This window comes from Zeus faber, assembly GCF_960531495.2.
Source record: "Zeus faber genome assembly, chromosome: 15".
In the NCBI taxonomy this organism is placed as follows: Eukaryota; Metazoa; Chordata; class Actinopteri; order Zeiformes; family Zeidae; genus Zeus; species Zeus faber.
The window spans coordinates 25,576,325-25,594,797 of NC_137194.1; the positions used below are offsets into that span (position 1 = coordinate 25,576,325).

At 40.7% G+C, this 18,473-nt stretch overlaps 4 protein-coding genes across 4 annotated transcripts; all 4 read left to right on the forward strand.

The window, feature by feature from the left end:
• Nucleotides 1-2,421: 2,421 nt before the first annotated feature.
• Nucleotides 2,422-3,106, forward strand: LOC307240674 (histone H2A; the record flags this gene model as incomplete). Its single annotated transcript, XM_080014514.1, has 1 exon — nt 2,422-3,106. The coding sequence occupies one exon, from the start codon at nt 2,422-2,424 to the stop codon at nt 2,806-2,808; it is 387 nt and encodes a 128-aa protein (XP_079870640.1). The 3' UTR covers nt 2,809-3,106.
• Nucleotides 3,107-3,701: 595 nt separating this feature from the next.
• LOC307241769 (histone H4) lies at nt 3,702-4,013 on the forward strand (the record flags this gene model as incomplete). Its single annotated transcript, XM_080015989.1, has 1 exon — nt 3,702-4,013. One exon carries the CDS (start codon nt 3,702-3,704, stop codon nt 4,011-4,013), a length of 312 nt encoding a protein of 103 aa, XP_079872115.1.
• A 10,364-nt stretch (nt 4,014-14,377) lies between these two features.
• Nucleotides 14,378-15,279, forward strand: LOC307240861 (histone H3.2). Its single transcript, XM_080014753.1, has one exon. The coding sequence runs from the start codon at nt 14,715-14,717 to the stop codon at nt 15,123-15,125; it is 411 nt and encodes a 136-aa protein (XP_079870879.1). The 5' UTR covers nt 14,378-14,714; the 3' UTR covers nt 15,126-15,279.
• Nucleotides 15,280-16,464: 1,185 nt separating this feature from the next.
• Nucleotides 16,465-16,822, forward strand: LOC307241288 (histone H2B 1/2-like; the record flags this gene model as incomplete). Its single annotated transcript, XM_080015328.1, has 2 exons — nt 16,465-16,650; nt 16,748-16,822. 2 exons carry the CDS (start codon nt 16,465-16,467, stop codon nt 16,820-16,822), a joined length of 261 nt encoding a protein of 86 aa, XP_079871454.1.
• Between the last annotated feature and the right edge of the window lie 1,651 nt (nt 16,823-18,473).

Sequence of the window (18,473 nt, forward strand, 5' to 3'; positions counted from 1 at the left end):
TGCTTTACGTCGCAAATAAAACATGTTTTCTTTACAACAAGGTCAAAATCATACAGACTTGTAGCTTCTACAGGAGAAAAAAAAAATTATTATATACATTGTGTAATATTTTCTCAAATATTTATGAACCTTTCAAACTCAAAACCTTGCCAACTACAAAAACTACAAGTAAGGTGGTCATATCATTAGAAACTTAAAAAGGAAAATAAGGTATGGGTGAAAAACAACATGCATGTGTAACTAGGGTTTATCTTGTTCAGGGGATATATCTGCGTTGTCTGAATTTACATCTGTCCCACAACAGCAAGACTCGCCATCTCGCACATTTCTAAAATCGCCAGGAGCAGCCAAATAGGTTCACAAAACCTTTCCTGAAGGAAAATGAGATTTTTCCAGATTCGTGTTCCATTGTGGGTTTTTTCTTTATCCGTCAAGATATTTTCAACACCGAGTTTGATATATAAATAGTAGAAAAATATTTAACCGTGGAGTTATATATTCCAGTTAGATTACATGGGGAAACGCAGTTGCCTTACCGAAACGCTGAACAGCACTAAACAACGCCAATCGTTCATTTCCTTTAAAGCGAGGGTCCAGGTGAAGATCATTCATCCATATTCCATGTGATATGAAGTCACAATGTGAAACCGTTTTGATAGAATTCAACATTTATATTGTAGTACTTTTACACACACTGAGCCATTGTTGTGAAACAGTGAAGAAGAAGAAGAAGAAGCCTTCGCCTCACGCACCTACCTCATTTCCGTAAACAGACGGTTAAAGCGCAACATGGGGGTGTTTCGGTCTCACTTGTCTGTGAAAATTTTCTTCTCTGTATCGTCATGGATTACGTGAAGCGGGTGGCGGATGCTCTGAATCATATTTCGGACCTTAATCCGACCAGTGCGGTAGATCCAGGTCAGTGTTAGCAGCGCCTACTGGACTTCATTTTCCACGATCATAGTCAGTTCTCCGACGACGACGCGGAGAACGACAGCGATGCTGAATCTGATATTACTACAGACTTGGAGAACTTTTAAAACAGCGGATTTCAAACTTAATGTGAGCATGAAACGGAATATTTTCAAGAACCACCAGGAGACTGACAATACGTCCATTGTTGTTACAACGGAAAAGTAGATGACGTGATGAAGTCCGTTGAGGTTGGTGACATATTTTCAGATTTCAGATTTTCTGAGACTCATAATATAGATAGACTGTACATGTTGTTGTGTTGTTCGTACTTTTAAACTCTAAAATAATTCCACTTTTAAAAACCATGTTTATTCTTACTGTTAAATAAAAGCTTTTTTAAAAAACAAAATTAGTTGTGTGTTGTTGAGCTGTTTGTGATTGGCCCATTCAGCAGCATGTTAAGTCGCCATGAGGCTTTGTTTGTCCGCCAACCCCATTTGCATTCTGGGAGCTGGCTGAATGACCCTGGTGTGGGTAAAACTTTGGAGGTGATGATCTCAGAAACACGGTTTGCCACACCCTTGTCATTAACAAGTCATAGTTTTAAAAAGATTTGCTTGATTTGCACAAGTGACACCTTGTTTGGAAGCTCCGATTCTCCACTTTCAAATGATGCAAAAAAAACAACAACTCGAAAGCCACCAGATCACCCTATAGTACGCGGTGGGTCACAGATGTAATTTTCAAATCCCTGAATTATATGTTAGGCAGTTGTAAGTGGTGCCCCCTGTTGACCCCTCTAAAAGTACCTGTCCAGAGCTGTCCAGAACAGTTGAAGTTCTTTCGGTAGCTCTTCTAATTACTGGGATAAAGGGATTCAAAGGTGACCTCTGGGCAGGGTTCAAAGGTCAATATCTCAGTTTAGGGTCTACTGAAACCTCTTAACTTACATATGTTAACCTAGACGATGACACCTTTCAAAAAATGGGATTGGTTTTGTTCTACAGCAAAGTTAAAGAAATCCAACACTGCCATTGCAGTGGGTTTTTCTTTTTTACTTTGAAACTTTGTTGAGGAGGATTAGAGGAATGGAGTCGAGGAGGAGGGGTATAGAAGGAGGAGGAGAGGAGGAGTTGAGGAAGAGGAGGAGGACAGGAGGAGTAGAGATAGAGGAGGAGGAGAGGAGTCGAGGTAGAGGAGAAGGAGAGGAGGAGAGAAGTAGAGTAGAGGTAGAGGAGGAGGAGGAGTAGAGGAGGAGGAGTAGAGGAGGAGTAGAGGTAGATTGTATAACATTAGGAGCGTAGCCCCTCTGGGGCAGAGCCTCCTCACATAGAACGCCTTCACACACTGCTGCTGTGACGTTTCACTGGTATACTTTGTTCTGATTGGACCACAGATTTTGGGTGCAAGGTTACCAATGAGATCTTTCCTGCACGGCTTAAAATAAGCGCTGCAGAGCGGCGTGGTTACTTCCTAGTTGTTTGTATCAAGCCAAAAGCTGAAACCATGTCTGGAAGAGGCAAACAGGGCGGAAAAGCCAGAGCTAAGGCCAAGACTCGCTCATCTCGTGCCGGTCTCCAGTTCCCAGTCGGTCGTGTCCACAGGCTGCTGCGCAAAGGCAACTATGCCCGGAGAGTCGGTGCTGGTGCTCCGGTCTACCTGGCGGCCGTGCTGGAGTATCTGACCGCTGAGATCCTGGAGTTGGCCGGAAACGCTGCCCGCGACAACAAGAAGACACGGATCATCCCCCGTCACCTGCAGCTGGCCGTCCGCAACGACGAGGAGCTCAACAAGCTGCTGGGCGGAGTGACCATCGCTCAGGGAGGCGTGTTGCCCAACATCCAGGCTGTTCTCCTGCCCAAGAAAACTGAGAAGGCCACCAAAGCAAAATAATCACATTTTGCTCAACAATCCAAAGGCTCTTTTAAGAGCCACCCACGACTTTGTTGAGAGTAACTCTTATCCTCCATCCAATCTCATTCTTTTCATTATTACTGCTGCTGAATATAGTTAGTGGTGTCGTTAGATAACCTCATTATACTGTTTTATTTTGTGGGAGTCTGAATGTTCGATGGAAATATTGAATTCAAATATTTATTTTTCCAAATGAAAAGGTGGTTTGTTTGTTTCACATATTGTCAATAGTCTATTAAATCTGAACAGATATATTCTCATCCAATAAGTATTTTTTAAAGACACATTGATTTCCGGCATGACAATTATTCCAGAAAACACTTTTGATATTTATGGAGCAACCAACATGTTTAAACTACAGGGATAACAATTCAACTCATAGATTTTGTGATTTATTCATCTGCTTGGATACATATCCAAAACTGCTGACTTCCACTGCTCTTCTAAAAAATGATAAATCTCTTTATTCATTTGTTAATGTTATTTTAATTCTGATGGAGTCATTAAGATGTCATCTGTCATTTTTATAATTATGGCTGTTAAAATGCTTTACATTCTGATTGAAGTTTGATACACTGTGTGTATGTGGTGTCATAATGACACATTATTTTATATTTTGTGGTATTTAGAGTCCAACCTGAAGGACAGGAGAACTGTTTAATGTTGTGTAATGCTCTTTGTACTTCAGACGTACACGACAGATTAGTCACTGAAACCCGCGCAATTTTGAATTCTGGCGCGTGATGACGAAACAATATGTGCAAGACTTGCACCACGGACTAGTGTGCTCTCCTCTACGTCCGCAGGAAAGCTGTAAATGAACAGGCTGACACAAGAAGTTGTTATAGCTTGTTTCGACTCGATCTGCAAACATGAGCGGTCGTGGCAAAGGAGGAAAGGGACTGGGCAAAGGAGGCGCCAAGCGTCACCGCAAGGTTCTCCGTGATAACATCCAGGGAATCACCAAACCCGCTATCCGCCGTCTGGCTCGTCGTGGCGGTGTGAAGCGTATCTCCGGTCTGATCTACGAGGAGACCCGTGGTGTTCTCAAGGTGTTCCTGGAGAACGTGATCCGTGATGCCGTCACCTACACTGAGCACGCCAAGAGAAAGACCGTCACCGCCATGGATGTGGTCTATGCCCTGAAGAGGCAGGGCCGCACTCTGTACGGTTTTGGAGGTTAATTGCTCTAACAACTGAATTAAACAAAGGCCCTTTTCAGGGCCACACAAACCTCCTCAAAGGAGCCTGACCCCTTGTGTAAACGATGTGTGATTTTCTTACCTAATGTTCATAAACCCTTTGCTGCAACTGCTTTGGGTGGTGTACATATAAATACAAACTTCTCCATGTCACTGTATATATTGACAAATTGCTTTTGATGTTAAATTCAACTCACAAATACATACTTAAATGTTGTATTCCAACATAAGAATTTCCAAGAGGAAAACACAGGCTCAACGGAAAGTGTTTAATGTACATCATTTTGTTTAAAGGTTTATATTTTATCCATGAATTACATATAGCTGATACACCTACACACACTATTAAAATGAACAGGCAGAACATGCACAGCAGCACACGTTGCAGAAAACAGTGAGATTGTAAGCTACACACGAAAAGAACAAATTTAACTTCTGACAAACAGTTATAAATATTGGTGACAGATCAACGGAACAATGGTATTGAATCTTTGTGTTTCTGTAAGAAATAAATCCGTTAGAATAGATCCCATCTGGTCTCTAATGTGTCGAGGAAAATGAATAGTATATTATAGTATGATATTAAGTATATTATGAGAGTGTGATCCATATACACGAGAATGGTCGTAACATTGGTGTTGCAAATAACCAGGAAATGGTTAAATCCAAGCACATCTGTTTTCAACCGCCAATCTGCCCCTTCTATTTGTTTTCTGTTTGAAAACTAGTGGCACGTGCCACGCGTCTTGCAAGCACTGGCCAATGAAATTCAGGGAGTCACAGAGGCTGCTTTGCATGAGAGGGTTATATAGAGCTGAGCTTTTTTTTGGTGTTGTGCGTTGCTGCATGATCATCATGCCTGAACTCGCCCAAGAAGGGCTCCAAGAAAGCTGTTTCCAAGACTGCTGTCAAGGGTGGAAAGAAGCGCAAAAAGACCAGGAGAGAGAGCTACGCCATCTACGTGTACAAAGTGCTGAAGCTGGTCCACCCCGACACCGGGATCTCCTCCAGGGCCATGATAGTCATGAACTCGTTCGTCAACGACATCTTCGAGCGCATCGCCAGTGAGGCCTCTCGAAGGCTCACTACAACAAGCGTTCCACCATCACCTCCAGGGAGATCCAGACCTCCGTCCGCCTGCTGCTCCCCGGGGAGCTGGCCAAGCACGCCGTGTCTGAGGGTACCAAGGCCGTCACCAAGTACACAAGCTCCAAGTAACCACAGCCTGTAGCGCTGAACCAACGGTCCTTTTCAGAACCACCCAACATGTCATAGAAGGAGTGATCTCCACATCATTCTACTATTATTCTCCTGTTACATTGTATGTTCTATCTTTCCCCACTGAACAACACTTGAAATTCCACTTCAGGGGATACATTTAGTACTTATCTCATTTGATGTTACTCTACAGACAGGGCACCATATGCAGAGTTATAAAATACACATTTTATTTCACATTATACAACAGACACATCTAATTTTTAAATAATGTTCTACCTACCTGATCTGCTTTTACCTTCTTGGTTGTATAAATGGTCAATGTTTAAGATTCGATCTGTTTTGATAGATGTAATGGCTTTAAGTTATTTATTACATCATATTACATCAAGAAATGTTAAATAACATGAAAGTAGAAAGTCAGAATTATCAAATGCCCAACCGCAAAACCTATAAACTACCAGAATAATATTATATTATATTATAATATTAATTCAATGAAGTTTTCAACTGCATCACATCAGAGTATTGCTTGAGAGTGTGATGGGTCAATATACAAAGGATGGGAATGAATGAATTATGGTTTAGTCCCAGAAGCCAGTGCAGACCACAGCAGAGGAAACACACTGAGATTAGTGTCATAGTCACAACAATAAATCAATAATAAAAGTAGGACAGCAGCTCCTGCACAGCGAGCTGCAGCAGGAAGTGGTTGCACCTTGCCTGGCCCACACGACAAGATTTTTCAAATCTTAACCAATGTGAAAAATGTGAGAGACCCCACACAAAAAATATCATGATACATTTAACAGTTTTGTTCCTATAGCGTGTGCAGAGCCACAATGTGCCCATACAGCACACCACACACAAACAGATTCCTTCACCAACAACAAGAGTCCTAATATCATGAAGCCCTACAAGTTCATTACACGCAGGTGTGGCTATGTGAGGTTACCAGAGTCCCAACTCTCAAAACCGGAACCCTCATGTGACCAAACGTGACTTCAGAGTAAACAAACATAGTGGATGACGGGCTAGAACTAGCAGTGCTATTTTTTTGCACATTTGTTTTACAGAAAATCCAAAAGGAAAAATTTGAAACAGTGGATGAAGTCATGGAGACGGCGTAAACATTGACTGTACATGTTGCAACTCCAGTTTTATGCTTCGCAGCGTTCGTATTTTCTGCCATGGCTGCTGTTTTGTTGAGAACTTCTGTTTCATTCAGCGTGGCCTCAAATTGGCTATCGGTCTTTCCCACGTGACATTCCACAGATCCCTCCTCCTCGCCGCATGTTTAATAGTCAAGTAAAGTCACTTCATATATAAAGCGCATTTCATACCAGGGTACACAATGCGCTTTAAATGAACTACAATCAAAAAAAGAACATAGTTGTCAGCTGGTCAATTCAAAAGAATGCCCCTGAAACAACAGGAAAAACAAAAGCAGCAGCAACAACCACAAAAACAGCGACAAAAGCAACTACAACCGCAGTAGCAACAGCAGCAGCAACAGCAGCAGCAACAGAAACAACAACAACAGCAGCAGCAACAGCAACACCAGCAGCAACAACAAGAAAAACAACAGCAAAAACAGCAACAGCAGCAACAGCAGCAGCAAGAACAGAAATAACAACAGCAGTAGCAACAACAGACACAGCAGCAGCAATAGCAGAAGCTACAGAAACAACAACAACAGAAGCAGCAACAACAACAGCAACAGCAACGATAACAACCACAGCAACAACCACAGCAACAAAAACAGCAGCAGCAGCAGCAACAGAAACAACAACTGAAACAGCAGCAGCACAGAAACAACAGAAACACCAAAAGAAAAAGCAGCAACATCTACAGTAGAAAGAACAGAAACAGCAGCAGAAACAACAGCAGCAGCAAATGAGACAACAACAGAAACAACATCCACAGCAGCATTAACAGAAACAACAATACCAGCAGCAACAACAAAAACAACTACAGCAACAGCAGCAACAACAACAGCAACAACTAGCGCTAGCCACACCAAAGTCCTGCTTCCCAAAAAACAGTTATCCAAAAAACAGTTCAGGCGAGGGTGAAAGCTAGGAAATAGTAACGAAATCACAGTGCGAACAATCCGAAATCCGTAATCCAAAATCAGGTAAAGTTGGGAAACTTATGATTTGTGTTAGGATGGACTTCGGAGCAGAAGTGAAAAACTGGTAACATGCCTCACACTACAGGATAATCTGACACGATAATCTTTAGAACAATGAAAAAATCTGAACTTTGCTCACAATTGTCTGAAGGGGGGAATCGGCCCAAAGTGGGCTTTGTTATCTTGTAGTGTGAACCCCGTGACGTAGCTGATCCTAAAGGTTGTGACGAGGGTCTCCAACACACAGCCCAGGGGTGGAAGGGGGTCCCACATGCCTGTAGGTACACATAGTACTCACACAGAACTCACACAGCGGAGGAAGTACTCAAACCTTTTACTTCATTAAAAGAACAAATACCCTGAGACGAAGGTAGAAGTACCACATTGGCATTTGTACTTCAGTAGAAATATACAAGTTCTTGCTCTTAGATGTACTTCAAGTATTAAAAGTAAAAGTACTTGTTTTATCCGGTGTCCTGATGTAACAGAGTCTATAATACTTCATATAGTAACACGACTGTGTCAGAAATGAAAAAAATATATACATTTGCTTTGAAATGCCGTGAAGTTAAAGTCAAGTCTGAAACTAAATATACTGCGATACTAATATAATATACTATAATACTAAGTAAGTACAGATACTTGTACAATTCATATGGATGGTTAGGGGTGGGAAGGGAAATGTGTCTGAGGTTGCAGATTTTATTTTTATTTCTTATTCTTTTTCAATAATTATTATTTCTCCTTGTTTCTAAACACATCTTAGTTTTCTTTGTTTATATTTAAAATAACAGGCACACTTTTTTATTTGAGTATTGTTTGTGGTTTTTCATGCAGTTTAAAACAGAAGCCGTGAAACCGTCAGAACGTCTGGAAAATATGATGCTTCTTCTCAATGAAAACATTGAAGATAAAAAAGAATGTTCCAACAATATTCAAGCATTAGAATGACATTTATTTACAACGACAAATTAGGAATTAAACAATCAATAATTTACAATTACACTTCACAAGACAAAACTATCATTGCTTTGGTCTGTTCAGCCTTTTAGAAGCCAGCTGGTTGGAGTGCTGTAAAACATGTAATTCTGTTTAGAAAAATGGAGAACTGATGTCATCACATCCAAAGTTTAACATTTCACATATTCTTTGGGAAGTTTCTGAGAGCAACTCCTAATTAGTTTGTTAGTTTCTTTGTTTGCTCCAAAGATCGCTCTGTATACACCTCCATTCAAACGTACACCCTTGTACACTCCTCTGTGTACTACCCCCTTGTACACACCGCTCCCCCTTCCCCCTCTTACTCCCCCATCCCCAACTGGGTTCCTCCACACCAACCCTCTGACGCTGACACCTATGATGACGACTCCCACGTGTCATTTGCTATTTTTCCATTTGCTTGGATTTTATCCCACACAAGTTTTGACGTGGTGTATTGAATCTCCTTGAATTTATATGTTTGTTGTGTGTAGGTTTATGACAGGAGTGCTTTCTTTTATTGTGTTAATTTCTGTGTTATTTTTGTTGTATTCATATGTTTATATGAATCAAATAAACTGTTCGTCTCAGAGCGCTGCTCCCGAGTACGTCTCTCATCCGACCCTTGTACAAGCAAAACCAACGTCTGTCTGCCTCTTTATTTAAAACCACCGACTGACAAACTGAGGATTAAAGCAACCCTTTAATTTGTGGAACAGCGTTACCTGAGAATCAGCCAGTTTTAACTACATATGGAGCAGGTACGCTTCACCGAGGCCACCATGTTTCTACAGTAGCCCAGACGAGACAATCCACACACTGGCTCTAGAGAGGGACGTTCGCAAGTTTCCTGACCACCCTCTCTTCCACGGAGGCCGCCATGTTGCACCGCCATGTTGCACCACCATGGGGAGGGATGTTCAGTTGGGCTGAACAATTTGAGAAAATACTGTAATTGCCATTTCTTTCGACCAATATTATTATCTTTTGCATTATTCACTAAACACAAGCAATAAATCATTCTATATTAAAAGCAACACAACACTGGATACAGTCAACATATAAACTGCTCTTTCCTGTAGACCAGGCCCACGTGTTATGATCAGATGAGATGAATTGATGCATGAACTGATGAATAACATATCTATATCTAACTATTGGATTGTAAAAAGAAAAACATTCAAACACAGGAGAAGATTGACTGATTGAATCAACTTCAGGCTTGTAATCGTTTGAATCTGAAAATGAAAATTCCCCAAAAATGTTTCAGCAGAAATGTAGCACCGGTCTCACTGGGGGGCAGGGTGGAGATTTGGCTCCCAGACCAGGAAAGAACACCAGGAAGGAGAGCTATGGCATCTATGTGCACAAAGTGCTGAAGCAGGTCCACCCTGACACCGAGATCTCCTCCAAGGCCATGGTCATGAACTTGTTTGTCAACGACACCTTAGAAGGCATCGCCGGTGAGGCCTCTCACCTAGTGCACGACAACAAGGGTTCCACCATCACCTCCAGGAAGAGCCAGACCTCCGTCCGCCTGCTGCTCCCCGGGGAGCTGGCCAAGCACGCCGTGTCTGAGGGCTCCAAGGCCGTCACTAGGTACACCAAATCTGAGTAATTCAAATTGTCAGCTTCTCAAACCAAAGGTCCTTTTCAGGACCACCCACATTGTAACAGAAGCATTATTCCAGGGACACCCAATCCTGTTATTCAGGGACAACTACTATACAAAGGTTACATGTTGAACTATTGAATTGGCTCAAGTTAATCAGATTAACTGCTTTCATAATTATTTACATTATCATTGAGCAGAAACTTTTGAATGTTTTTTTTTTGCTTCTTGAACTGAGAGACTTGGATATATATTTATGTCAATGAAAGTCTAAATAAATGTCTCACGATCATTGCTATTCACGCTACAAAGCGTCAAGATGCACTTGTATCTTTGAGCCACTTGATGGCAGCAAATGAACTAATTGGCCGGAGAGCTGCAGTAAGGATAATCATATCAAACTCATCAAATGACAAGTTACAAGATGTTTGGGCAGCTTTTTACTAATGAGACCATTTAGCAATTCAATTTGTACGTGTGTTTTGGGGTGAAACTAAAACATGATTTCTGCAGGAAGAAAAAAGTACAATATACAAATATTAGTATAGCATACATTAGTATAGCAAACTTCATAAACCAGGGCAATTCAAAGTGTTATACATTTGGCACAAAAGACATTATATGAAAGCAAAAACAAATCTAAGCTGGAAAGAAATAATTATATCACAGAGATGAAGGGTTCATTTGAAACATGTCTACCCGGGTGCATTCATTTTCTATTTTCAAGTCAACCAGCTCAAATTGACGGCTCCAAAAAAAAAAGTACATGTCAAGTTTACTTATATAGATCTTAATCACAGTACAGTGTCCAAGTGCTTCACATTTACACTTTGCACAGGGACTGTGAAATACACATCTACTGCCATAACTTTGACAGGAAGAGGCCACGTGGCCAGTTGTAGTTCCAGTTTTCCTGGACCTTATTCAGTTTTTCAATATGTTTTTCAATGTTGTCGTCCAATGTTCATGTTTTTGTGTAAATGTTGTTTGTTTCTATGTTTATTTGTCTCACCGCGGTGATTCTCCCCCTCTAGAGTAGTGATCAGTTGTTTAAAGACCCAAACATGATAAATAGTTCTCCAAAGAGGGGGGTTGGTGGTGGCTCTCCATAACCAAAACTGTGTTTTTGTCATTCTACAGGTCGTCCACAGGACAGAGTTGTTGCAGCAGTTCTTGATGATTTAAGAATTAATAAAGAGTTGCATTGCAGGTTGAGAACTTGAACTCCACTTGCAGACTAACTCTGTCCTAGATGCGTTGGCATACAAATAGTCTGTGTTGAATGCCCAGCATGCTGACAGCAATGTTTAAAAAAATAATAATAATAAATGAAATGAAATAAAAAAAAGAAAAAAAAAAAAGAAAGAAATACCACTCTGAACTATAAGCAGACAGTGGAAATTATAATATATACGTTACTTTAAGATATACTACGCTATGCATATGGACTTTGTTTTCCTGCCTTCAGTGATACTGAACTTCTTATGTCTGTCCTTTTATTCTTTTATTACTGAATCTTTCTATTTATTATCCTGTTTTAACCTTTCTTTTGCAGAGTGCTGCTCCGTATCTACAGGTTCTACACAGGAATCAGGATTTTATGCTCAGTACTTAATCAGATAAATCAAGTCATTTGGATGAGGATAAGGATATTTTGATTATCATTCCACAACATGTTATACATGAAAGGGAAGGAAATAAAGTACTCAGGTCCCGGTACAGGTATAACAAAAAAAAAAAACAAGAAAAAAAGCACACAGTTATATGAGGCTTTGTGTGGGTTTCAATTCCTTAAAGAACATAAAAACAAGTTATATATTATGAGGATTAAAGAAATTACATGTATTCTATTTATTTAGTGAATCTCACACAGTACACGTATTTTATTGCACCATAAATTCTAGTTACAAAATGGTTCACACTCGTAATATAGATCAACATATACTAGTTGTAAGGTTCAAGCACCTTGCAGTATGTGTTGTATTATCATGTAGAGTGAGAAACCTGCTAATTACACATGATACATATAGTAATCTGTAAAAGATCAAATCATATTGTAATAACTCCTCCTTTCATTTCCTGTTCATGCAATTTATATTTGACCAAATATGGTCATACCTGTGGAACAGGTCTTCCAGGTTAGCAGCTTCATGCTTGGATCAAACTGTCTTTGTAAAGTGTTTCCCTTGTTTCTATTTCTGTTCTTTCTGTTCATTTAAAATCATATTTCATTCATTCATGTATTTTTGTTTTACTTCTTCACAGTATTTAAACAGACACAAAGCCTCATCTACATCATCCGATGAAGTATGAGAAGATGATTTAGCAGCACATCCTGCTTCATATGTGGGCCACATGTAAATAGTGAACAGCACTTTGCAGAAAAGAAGACAAAGTTGAAACAGAATAATTCAAATGAGAATGATTCACTATTAAAAGAAGAACTTGGACACACACAACAAGTTGGGTCTCACTGCAGGCAGGGAAACTACAAACTCAACATGGCCGTAAAACCAATAAAGTTCAATCATTATCAATGAAACAAAAGAATCATTTTATTTTGGTACAAACATGTAATGTATGAGATTGAGTGAAACAACAGAATAAATGTCATTTGTTTAGTCCTAGAAAGAGTTGTTCATTCGTTGTCTGGGGCGGTTTCAACATGTGTGTTTACCAGTGGCTTTAAAAGTCATTTTACACACGAGCTACAACATATAAGGACAAGTTTTACATTGAATGCTTTGTCAAACATCTTCAGTGTCTCTGCAAAGCCTTTTTAGTAACTCACCAATGACTTTTCTTCAAATAAAAGACAATTGACGAAGGAAATGCGCTTGGAGTAAATCCTTCGTCACGGAGAAACAGCGATGATTTGAGAATCCGGGGGAAACGCTCCCGGCCTCGACGCCAAAAAGACCTTGTATTTATAGGTGAACATGTTGACTTGTTGTTTATTTCAACAACAATTATTACTATTGTTCTTCTGAGAAGACTTTATCAGGAAAACACGCAGGAGAAAACACAACGTGGTACCACGGAGAGACTCCGCTGGTAGAGTCTGTGCGGTTCTCATGGTGCGTTTAAGTCCAGCCCATTTCCTCGTTTCAAACACTCCGTTCAGTCACTGTTGCGGAAATCGCACCAGAGACCCGAGGAAAGAATGGCAGAAGCGGCTCCAGCAGCAGAAGCGGTGACGGTCACCGCAGCCGCTCCGCCGGCCAAGACGGCGAAGAAGATGATGAAGAAGGCACCGCCAGCGAAAAGGGCGGCGGCAGGACCCAGCGTCCGTGAGCTCATCCGCCAGGTTTTGTCCGAGTCCCTGGATCGCAAAGGGATGTCTGCTCTTGCCATCAAGAAAGCGCTGACTGGCCGCGGATACGACATGCAAGGAAGAAACTCTCGCGTCAATAATGTGATCAAGGCCATGGTGGGCAGCGGCATTCTGCTTCAGAAGACGGGACTCGGCGCTTCAGGCACTTTCAAACTCAACGAGACGCAGAGAAAGAAGCCCGAGAAGAAGCCAGCCACGAAGAAAGCAGCCGCCAAAACCCCTGCCACCAAGAAGCCAGCCACCAAGAAAGCAGCCACCAAGAAGCCAGCCACCAAGAAGCCAGCCACCAAGAAAGCAGCCGCTAAGAAACCGCTCGCTAAGAAAGGTGTCGCTAAGAAACCTGCCGCCAAGAAACCTGCCGCTAAAAAGGTCGGTGCCGCCAACAAAGCTGAAGTCAAGAAAACTGCTAAGAAGTCCCCGAAGAAAGTCACCAAGGCAGTGGTCAGGTCAGCCAAGAAGCCTGCTGTGGCCCAGAAAGCAAACAAGTCTCCTAAGAGCAAAGCAGCGAAGCTCAAGAAGGCAGGCAAGAAGTAACTCTGCTGCCTTCACCCCAACGACCCCAAACGGCTCTTTTAAGAGCCACACACAATGTCTCACAGAGCTGCTCCTTATCAAATCCTTTCCCCTATTCTTTATGTTATCTAATCATAGTGTTATGGTGCCGTACCATAAGCAATGACAGTAACTTACTACTCTATAATAATTATTACATAAACAAGCAGTGTATGTAATGCACATACAATTTTTCTAAATGCATTTATTCATATTTGACATCTAGACATGTATGCATGCATACATACACACATGCATACATAGACGCATACATACATACATACATACATACATACATACATACATACAGACATACATACATACATACATACACACATGCATACATACATACATACATACATACACACATGCATACATACATACATACAGACATACATACATACATACATACAAACATATTTGGATCTATTTGCTATTTTGTCTACATATATTTTTCTGATTCAGATTATATGGTTATGAAGTAGTAATTATTAATATTTTTATACTTATATTTATTATATATATTTGCCCTTTTATAATTTCGCTTAACAGGAACAATTATCTTGAATGTTGATCCTAAGTTCCTGGTTATCTCAAATGTATTCCTTCAAACTTCTAGTAACATGTCATAAACACGCAGCATTTTTCAAATCATCAGTCAATACTTGAACCATTACGTCAGAAAAATATTCAGAGGTTCCTCGCGCTCAAAAGGCGCGGGTTTGTTTTGAATTCCTGACGTCCAATCGACACTCGCGCACGCCTCACTTGGACCAATCAGCGTTGAGCAGCTCTCCGCACTGTCTATATAAGCTCAGTCCTCCCAGTCTACTTCAGCACAACTCCTCATCCAGCATGGCTAGAACCAAGCAGACCGCCCGTAAATCCACCGGAGGAAAAGCTCCCAGGAAGCAGCTGGCTACCAAAGCTGCGCGTAAGAGCGCCCCTGCCACCGGCGGAGTGAAGAAGCCTCACCGCTACAGGCCCGGTACCGTGGCTCTGAGAGAGATCCGTCGTTACCAGAAATCCACCGAGCTGCTGATCCGCAAGCTGCCCTTCCAGCGCCTGGTGAGAGAGATCGCTCAGGACTTCAAGACCGACCTGCGCTTCCAGAGCTCCGCTGTCATGGCTCTCCAGGAGGCCAGCGAGGCTTACCTGGTCGGTCTGTTCGAGGACACCAACCTGTGCGCAATCCACGCCAAGCGAGTCACCATCATGCCCAAGGACATCCAGCTGGCCCGCCGCATCCGCGGAGAGCGTGCTTGAAGCCACCGCTCAACAGTCCCCAAAAGGCTCTTTTCAGAGCCACCACACGCTCCGTTAAAGACATTGTTGCCTTACAACATCATATCAAATATCTGCTTTATACATCCGTGTGCCCAATCACTCCTAGGTACTTAACCCCTCATGAAATTCTACAACAACCAATAAATCTATCTATCTATCTATCTATCTATCTATCTATCTATCTATCTATCTATCTATCTATCTATCTATCTATCTATTATCTATTATCTATTATCTATCTATATATCTGTCTAGCTGTCTGTCTGTCTGTCTATTATTACTGATGTTGAATATAGTTAAAGGGAGTATGGATCTTATAATGGAAACATTTTCTTTTAATTCAAATATGTATGTTTTTTTCCAAATTAAACAAAATGACACAAGAAGTTGTTGTAGCTTGTTTCGACTTGATCTGCAAACATGAGCGGTCGTGGCAAAGGAGGAAAGACCGTCACCGCCATGGATGTGGTCTATGCCCTGAAGAGGCAGGGCCGCACTCTGTACAGTTTCGGAGGTTAATTGCTCTAACAACTGAATTAAACAAAAGCCCTTTTCAGGGCCACACAAACCTCCTCAAAGGAGCCTGACCCCTTGTGTAAATGATGTGTGATTTTCTTACCTAATGTTCATCAACCCTTTGCTGCAACTGCTTTGGGTGGTGTACATATAAATACAAACTGCTCCATGTCAGTGTATATATTGACAAAGGGCTTTTGATGTAAAATTCAACTCACAAATACTTACATACATGTTGTATTACAACATATTTATTCCAAAGATGAACACACAGATGCAAAAAAAAGTGTTTAATGTCCGTTGCAGAAAACAGTGAGATTGTAAGCACCCCACGAGAAGAACAAATATGACTTCCGACAAACAGTTCGCTAAATATTGGTGACGGAATAACAGAACAATAGTGGACAAATAAAGGAGCCCCTTATTAGGGACTCTTTGTGTTTGTGTCAGAGATACATCAGTTAGAATAGATCCAATCTGGTTTCTCATGTGTTGCAGAAAATGAATAGTGTATTATAGCATTATTATTAAGTATGTTATGAAAGTGTGATGCATCTACACTAGAATGCTCGTAACATTGGTGTTGTAAATAACCAGGAAATGGTCAAATCCAAGCATATCTGTTTTCAACCGCCAATCTGTCTCTTCTATTTGTCAGTTTGAAAACTAATGGTGCCATGTGTCATGTAAGCACTGGCCAATGAAATTCAGGGAGTCACAGTGGCTGCTTTGCACAAGAGTGTTATACAGTATAGTAAGCAGCACCGCCCCTGAGCTTTTTACAAGTGTTGTGTGTTGCTGCATGATTGTCATGCCTGAACTCGCCGCCAAGTCCGCGCCCAAGAAGCGCTCCAAGAAAGCCGTGGCCAAGGCCGCCCTCAAGGGCGGAAAGAAGCGCAGAAAGACCAGGAAGGAGAGCTACGCCATCTACGTGTACAAAGTGCTGAAGCAGGTCCACCCCGACACTGGGATCTCCTCCAAGGCCATGGTAGTCATGAACTCGTTTGTCACGACATCTTCGAGCGCATCGCCGGTGAGACCTCTCGCCTGGCTCACTACAACAAGCGTTCCACCATCACCTCAAGGGAGATCCAGACCTGGCCAAGCACCCCGTGTCCGAGGGCACAAAGGCCGTCACCAAGTACACAAGCTCCAAGTAACCACGGCCTGAAGCGCTGAACCAAAGGTCCTTTTCAGGACCACCCAACATGTCATAGAAGGAGTGATCTCTACATCATTCTGCTATTATCAGTTCATTCTAATAATGCTGAACACTTGAATGTCATCTTCTAGGGGATAAATTAAGTAGTTCTCTAATTCAACCATATGCAAAGTCATAACATACACATCTTATTTCACATTATGCACCAGACAAATCTAATTTTAAATAATGTTCTGCCTCGCTGATCTGCTTTTACCTTCTTGTTTGTATAAATGGTCATTGTTTTATATTTTATCTGTTTAACTAGATGTACATGGCATTGAGTTCTTAGGAAAGTGTTTTAAGAATAAAATGCATTATTTATTGTATCATATTTCAGAAAGAAATGTTAAATAATTTTAAAGTAAGAAGTCAGAATATCCAAATTCCCAAGCAGAACACCTACGTATACACTTCCAGAATAAGTATTAATTTCATTAAGTATTCAACTGCATCACACTAAGAAACTGCTTAAGAGTGTGATGGGTGAATGTACAAAGGATGTGAATGAATGAATTATGGTTAGTTCCAGCAGACAGTACAGACCACAGCAGAGGAAACACATGGAAATTAGTGTCGTAGTCACAACAATAAATCAATAAAAACAGTTGGACATCTCCCATTCCGTCAAAGTTTTTTCTTAAGCAGTCTTAATTCTTCATTATTAGCAGTATTACCAATATTACTGTTGCAATTACAATTATTACAATTATTACATTATCCTAATTATTGTATCATCAGTCATATTGTTATTACTGTAAAGTACTGCATGGTATTTTCCCTACTATGCTGCAATTCAAGTCTATAGATATACTTACACAATATGGATATACACATATTCATTGCACCAGCATGTTTACTAGTACTATCACAGATGAATTACTATACTATGTTTTAATCTGTACATTACTTTAGTGTAACTACCACCTGCCTGTATTGGGCTCACTAGTTAAAATATTTCACACACTATATGTAGATTGTGTTAATATGTGTAATATATGCACACACACAATATATGTGTACAGCTATTGTTTTAACCTCTTGTGACCTGCACTGTTTTTTTTTTTACCTAAATTTCACCAGAACAACGAATTTTGGAGTCAGTGTCACACGTTTTTCCAAATTTATTTGAATGGTGAGATTATCTTTGACTTTCGAGATACTTTCGAGAAAATAAGTAAACTAAAACTAATCTGATAAAAGTACGCCACTGCGGAGAGGTGTGGGGTGCATGGATGGTTTAATATTTCATTTTATAAAGAAATAAAAACAGGATACTGGTTTCACTTTATCTCTATTTATAGGTGTATTAAATTGAAGGTTGGGCAAGAATAGAGATATAGAGTCAGACCCTCAGCATGAATTTCATTCATAAATACAATTTAACTGGATATAATTCTCATAGTTTTCGCGCACGGCTGAAAATTTAATGTACCCATCAGCCAGTGCGGTCAACATTTCCATGGTAACAGCGAGCTGCATCAATCAGAGATGTTACACTTCGGGTTGTAGGTAGTGTGGTGCTTTACGTCGCAAATAAAACATGTTTTCTTTACAACAAGGTCAAAATCATACAGACTTGTAGCTTCTACAGGAGAAAAAAAAAATTA